Raw genomic sequence first — 5,787 nt, forward strand, 5'->3', positions numbered from 1 at the left:
CAGAAAAATCTCATTATGTGAAGAGTGAAGTGGCTCTGTAGGGAGCATTATGGAAATATCTGGGTTTGATTTAATGAGGCTCTTCACATTGGTGGAATATCAACTTAACAGAGAAAAGTCTACCCGGGGCGTCCAAGTTACCAAAATGAAAATTGGCAATTGAGATGATAAGAAAGTGGCTTTCTTGTGCGAAATCACTTCAGGTAAGAGAGATAACATTAAATAACATACATTCTATGCACCAAGAACAATGTTTTATGTACCAAGTCTCTTATCTGTCTCTTCTAATGACTTCCCTTAGCGGGTTGTTAGTACTTGACAGCAGGTCTCTGTGCGGGGAACTTTTTTCCAATTCCACATTCAAAGGAGGTCCATCAGAGAACATGATTGGCAATTTTCGTCATAATCTGCACATTATTAGCATCAAAATTGACATGGCAGTAACAGTGGTGGTTTTTGATGTGCCTTTCTTCAAGTTCAAGGAAGTCCCTCCAGTAGCAATGGTTTGGTATAGGAGGTCTCAGTTACCCAGTGGTGGCTTTTCAGAGGCAAAGGCGCGATAGAGATGCGTGAGAAATAAATCCAAGCGCCGTTTTATCGAGAGAAGAGAAAGACGCTGAGAAAAGAATCAAATTTAGAAAAGTGTCTGGAAGGTCAATGCTTCAGGACAACAATCTACACCTAGAGAGATTCAAGTATTTCCCAGATAACGTGGATTATGGTAGTTAGAAAGCGTGATCTTAAAAAATGCCTCTCCCCATCCTGTCAATCTCACACTTCCCTTCCCGTTACTGGCCCGGACGCAGCTGCCTCATTAGCTACCGCTTGTACCGAAATACGCGAGACATTTCCCATTTACTCGAATTCAAACCGAAATAACAATAATAATAATTATAATAAAGGAAAAAAAAATAAGACCAGAAACACATTCCCTTCCGCCGGCTGCCCCTCCCTGCCCCCATCGCCCGCACCCCGCGGATCCCGCAGCGCCCGGCAGTGAGCACCGCGGGGCCGCCTCCGCGGGGGCGCAGGAGCCGCGGGGCGCCCTCCCCACCGGTCCCGCGCCCCGCAGCGGGGCGGTCAGCAATAAAAAAATAGACGTAACTTTCCGGCCGAGTGCGGGGGCACCCTCTGCCCCGACCACCTCCCACCCCCCTCGACCCCCTCTACAAAACACCCCCCGGGACCGGACCGGGGTAGTTATCTGGTGAGCGGCGCCTCCTCCCGCTGGTCCGGCGAGGCGACGGCGGCCTTGCTGAGCACGGCGGCCGAGTAGGGCAGGAAGCCGCTCTCGGAGCGCTGCCCCGTCGCCGTGCAGGGGAAATCGGCGGCCGCGCCGCCCCGCGAGCCCAGCGCCGAGGCCGCCGCCGCCGCCGCCGCCGCCGTCTGGCTGCTGTGGCAGCTGAGGCAGGAGCAGGGCGCCGAGCCCCCCGGCGGCCCCGACCCCGCCGCCGCCGCTGCCGCCGCCGCCGCCGCCGCTGCCGCCGAGGCGGCCGCGCTGCTGTTGAGGCCGGCGGCGGCCGGCGTCTGGTAGAGGCCGGGGTGTCGGAAACTGCAGAGCAGCTCCGGGCGGGAGTAGGGGTGCGAAAGGGCGCGGAAAGTGTCCAGCGGGCGGATGGAGGTGGCGAAGGGCGCGGCGGCGGCGCCCGAGGCAGCGGCGGCAGCGGCGGCGGCAGTGACCCCGACGTGAGGGTAGTAGTGGAGCGGGACGTGGGAATGGAAGGGGTAGGGCAGGCTGCCCGTGGCCGCAGCGTGGGTCATCATGTAGGTGTAGAAGCTGGGGTCGGCCGGGTGGGGCCAGGACATGGCCAGGCGCTGCCGCTTGTCCTTCATCCGCCGATTCTGGAACCACACCTGCGCGGGGAGACAAGCACAACGCGGCCTCAGCTCCGCTCCAGTCCTCGCCCCGCCGCACCCGTTCCCGCCGCGGATACCTGCGGGCACCCAGCGACACCCACTGTCAACGCTTGTGGGAGACCCCTCTCCCCCCCGGAGCAATCGCCCGTGACCTTGACCGAGGGGAGCAGTGGGTACGGTTCCCCCTTCTAGTCGAGGGGGACCCCTTGGATCTGAATAAACGTTTTCCCTTCGAATCGTCCCCTCCTCCCCACGCAGCACTATGTCTTCACGGGACTGACGCTCATTCCCCGTGTATAGCAGCTGCGTTCATTCTCTCCCCTCTTCACTTTAGGAAGTAGGCTAAAGCCATAAAAACTGACGAAGAAAATAAGAAAAAACCCAACAGCAGCAACAAAAAAAAACCCAAAAAACAAAAATAACAGGAATAACAACTTTTTAAAAAGCAAATTAAAAGTATTGGGTGAGGAGACGCAAACGAGCACGAGTGGTGATCAATAGCTATGGGCTCTGCGAGTCCTTCAGCCGGAGAGCGCAGCCGGCCACGGCCCGGGGGAGCGGGTCACCGCGGGGCTGCGCGGGGCGGCGGCGGCGGCTCGGCGGGGCGCGGGGCACGGCGTACCTTGATGGTGGTCTCAGGGAGGTTGAGGGCGGCGGCCAGCTCGCAGCGCCGCGGCCGCGACACGTAGTTCTCGCGGTAGAATTCCTTCTCCAGGCGGGCGATCTGCTCGCGGGTGAAGGCGGTGCGGTACCGGCGCACCTGGTCGGCCCCCGCCGCCGAGCCGCCCAGCGCGCCGCCGCTGTGCAGGCTGCCGATGCCGCCGGCGGGGGCGGCCGCCGCGGCGGGGGCGCTGGGAGTCGGGCTGCTCTCCGCGTAGCCTGCGGGGCGAGGGCACCGGGATGAGAGCGGGCGACAGGGTGGTCCCCCAACCCTCCCGGCCAGGCCGAACAGGGCCCGCTGCACCCGTGCTCAAGGCCACCTGTCATTCTTACAAATCCTTTCTGCTAGCAGAATCGATAAATTTGGATTCGGAGGTTGGTTGTTGGGGTTTTTTGCTTGTTTGTTTGGGTTGGTTTTGGTTGTTTGGTTTGGGGTTTTTTTGGGTTGTTTTTGGTGGGTTTTTTTTGTTTGTTTTTTGTTGTTTTTTTTTAATAACTTCATAACCGCTTTATTCTCAGTAGATGGGGTGGGCTTGGGGTCTGCAGGGCAGATGAGTTCAGGGGAGAGCAGACGAGGGCGCGGGCCTGCGAGCATCCCGGGCTAGGCACTAGCCTGTTCCCCTTCGACTGCCGTTCTTTATTTTCGTTTGAGACATAAGAAATAAAAGCAGCCACAAAAGCTTCCCCCCCCCCCCTCCAGCGTTACGTCGAGCATCCCTTCCTCTCTCTGGCACATTTGACAAAAAAGGCATGCACTGTGGCCCCTAGGAAATCCACCGTTCATCTACCTCCACCTCCCCAATAACCTCCAGCAATAATAACAACCACCGTCCATCACCGTGGCCCGCAAAGCACGGGGAAGGAGATGAGGCTGTTTCAAACCCCCTGTTACAAGGAGAAGAAAAGTGAACAATGCCAAATTACCCCGAGGTGGACACAGACAGCACGTTGCATATACACAGAGAAGGACACACAGACAAATGCGAGTAGTTTTCTTTCATTCCCCTCTCTCCCTCTAATTTAATCTATGTATGTATATAGACGCATATACAGCTCAAGAGACGCCGAGAACTCCAAGAGCTCGGGGAAATAAGTGGAGAAAGCTTTGCCTAAATATAAGTGGGTGGATATTTGTGCCCACATATACTCTGGATATATATCTACATATCAATGGATTTGGGCATGCACAGACATACACATACACGAAGGCACCCGCACAGGAGCTGCCCGAGCAGTGTGTCTCGGTTATCGGGATAGCGCAGTAATTGCAATAATATTTTACAGCCTGGAGCTCTGTCTTCGCAGAAGAGAGAGCACTGATGCAGAAGCGAGCAACTTTGGCAGTGGCGGTGGGTTTCCTTTGGTTTTTAAAGCCTGTTGGCAAAGCGCGGGGCTTAGACGGAGATGATAAAGGAAGAGTTACCTTTGTTACTGTTTTCCTTCAGCTGGGAAGAAGTCAGGCTGGCCGGGGAGCGGAGCGCAGAGCAGCCCACCTCCACATCACTGTTCATATCTGCCTCTTGAGCAACTTCGGAATAAAGGCTGATTTTCTTCCTGCTTTCCGACGGCGGGATTTCGGAGGAGACCGTGCTTTCGCTGCTCGGATGCTGAAGATTGAATAAAGTGTCTATTTCAAATTTGCCTTTGGCGGAGATGTCCCCTATAGCGCTGTGCAGGGAGGCGGCAGTCAGTCTCGGGCTGAGGCGACCACTGTGCGGAGAATTTTCAAGGGCCTCCAACACTGCATTTCCAGCTGAGTCTGACAAATTCGAGAGCCTTTTGCCAGCTGTAGGGCTGTGCAGCCCTCTCTCCATCAGGATCATCTCTTTTCTTATTCTTTCCATCATCTCAGCTTTATAAAAAATGTCAAAGTTGCAGGGCTGGTCCTGTACTAATGATGAGCTGCAGCAGGGGCTAATTCACATTCAGCCCGGCAAGTGTCTCTAAATATTATTATCTGTTTTTGAGGGAGGTGTAAAAATTGTGGGATGCCAAAGCGAGGGAATGACTGGTCAAAATGACCCATACATCCTTTCTAGCCCGAAATGTCATTCATCAAAAAGTGGTGCTCGTCATTAAGGTACGAATGACGCTATTCGAATAATCATTTATTGTAACAGGTTTATAAGCAAATAAATACAAGCTCCTGTCAGTGGATAATGAAGGCGGCTTCAGAGCAGACAAATATATCCAGGTGGAAAGAAAGAAAGACAAGAAGTGAGGAGTAAAGCTCTTGTCCTTAGCTTGATCAGATCTTGCTTCAATTGCTCTGGGGTTTGGCCTCTGGGGTGGAATTGACAGTCTGATTAATAAAATGAGCTGTGCAACATTTCCCCCTTCATTTAGGTGCATCATTATGCTCTGATTTTTGTTTTGTTGCCTTTTAGGTCCTAATGATGCAGCTTCTTTCTCATTTGTCCTCGGACAGAACTACATGCTAAATATTAGATAATGCTTTTCTTTATTATTATTTCTGAGGCGTATTTTAGATCACAACGCAAGGAATTGCTGGAAGAGGACCAGAGGACCGAGAACCTCCTGCCGCTGATATCTCTTTATTTTTCCCTCCCATTTCCAGACCACATTAGTAGTTTTATTTAGGAATTTACACTGACACCCCCACGCACCCTCACACGCGCAGACCTTATGCCCAGACTTTATAAACCCGCACAAATATAATCAAGCACAGATTCGAGCATACCTACAGCAGTTACCTGAAAATTTAAATATTTATTATAATCTAGTATATGACAAGTCTTAAATTTTTCTTTGTTCCTTCCTTAAATAAGATCTTTTTTTTTTTACTTTCTATAATCCTGTTTATCGACGAAACTAGCCTGCGCTTTTTCATCCCTCTGGGGCGCTACTGACCGTCGTACGGTATGATAGGGGAGGGAAATAACCGAAGGACACTGAATGCATTCGTGATTTAAAACACTCCACGGGCGTCCATCTAATCCTCCCGGCAGGTTTCTCTCCAGCCCTCTGCTTCTTTTCTCCCCACCGCCAATAAAACTTACGCATTTGAAAATTAAAAAAATAATCACAGAATTAAGTGATGGGTGGGAGGTATTGACTACAGGCTCCGAGCTATCAGAAACATCATCTTAGCACCCTCTCTTCAAAGTTACCTGTGGCTCAGCTAGCTCATCCCTCCGCTCTTTGCCAGGTGCCGCGGGGCGAAGCGTCGCCGCGCTGCAGGAGACACGGGCTACCGCGCTCGGCAGACGTGACAGTCGGAAAGTCTCCCTTCAGTGGTAACTTAGCTAG

The 5,787-nt window shown here is 53.0% G+C and overlaps 1 protein-coding gene across 2 annotated transcripts; it reads right to left on the reverse strand.

Annotated features, from left to right (window-relative positions):
- Window positions 1-1,200: 1,200 nt before the first annotated feature.
- On the reverse strand, window positions 1,201-4,463 carry EVX2 (even-skipped homeobox 2). 2 transcript variants are annotated; one of them, XM_027733762.2, is made up of 3 exons: window positions 3,941-4,463; window positions 2,480-2,736; window positions 1,201-1,854 (listed from the first exon to the last, which is right to left on the reverse strand). In XM_027733762.2, exons 1-3 carry the CDS (start codon window positions 4,362-4,364, stop codon window positions 1,201-1,203), a joined length of 1,335 nt encoding a protein of 444 aa, XP_027589563.1. In that variant the 5' UTR covers window positions 4,365-4,463. The 2 variants fall into 2 exon arrangements, with proteins under 2 accessions (XP_027589563.1, XP_027589564.1); XM_027733763.2 differs by having other exon boundaries at window positions 2,480-2,725; window positions 3,918-4,390.
- Between the last annotated feature and the right edge of the window lie 1,324 nt (window positions 4,464-5,787).

Source organism: Pipra filicauda, unplaced genomic scaffold (assembly GCF_003945595.2).
Source record: "Pipra filicauda isolate LSUMZ 115617 unplaced genomic scaffold, ASM394559v2 scaffold5_size6683894_pilon, whole genome shotgun sequence".
Taxonomy (NCBI): Eukaryota; Metazoa; Chordata; class Aves; order Passeriformes; family Pipridae; genus Pipra; species Pipra filicauda.

Excerpts from the sequence above, each read along its gene's own strand:
- EVX2 (XM_027733763.2), bottom strand. The coding sequence starts at position 4,364 with ATGATGGAAAGAATAAGAAAAGAGATGATCCTGATGGAGAGAGGGCTG. Across the intron at positions 2,726-3,917 it reads ACTCTTCCTTTATCATCTCC|AGCAGCCCGACTCCCAGCGC; the intron begins GTCTAAGCCCCG and ends GGCTACGCGGAG. Across the intron at positions 1,855-2,479 it reads TCCCTGAGACCACCATCAAG|GTGTGGTTCCAGAATCGGCG; the intron begins GTACGCCGTGCC and ends CTCCCCGCGCAG.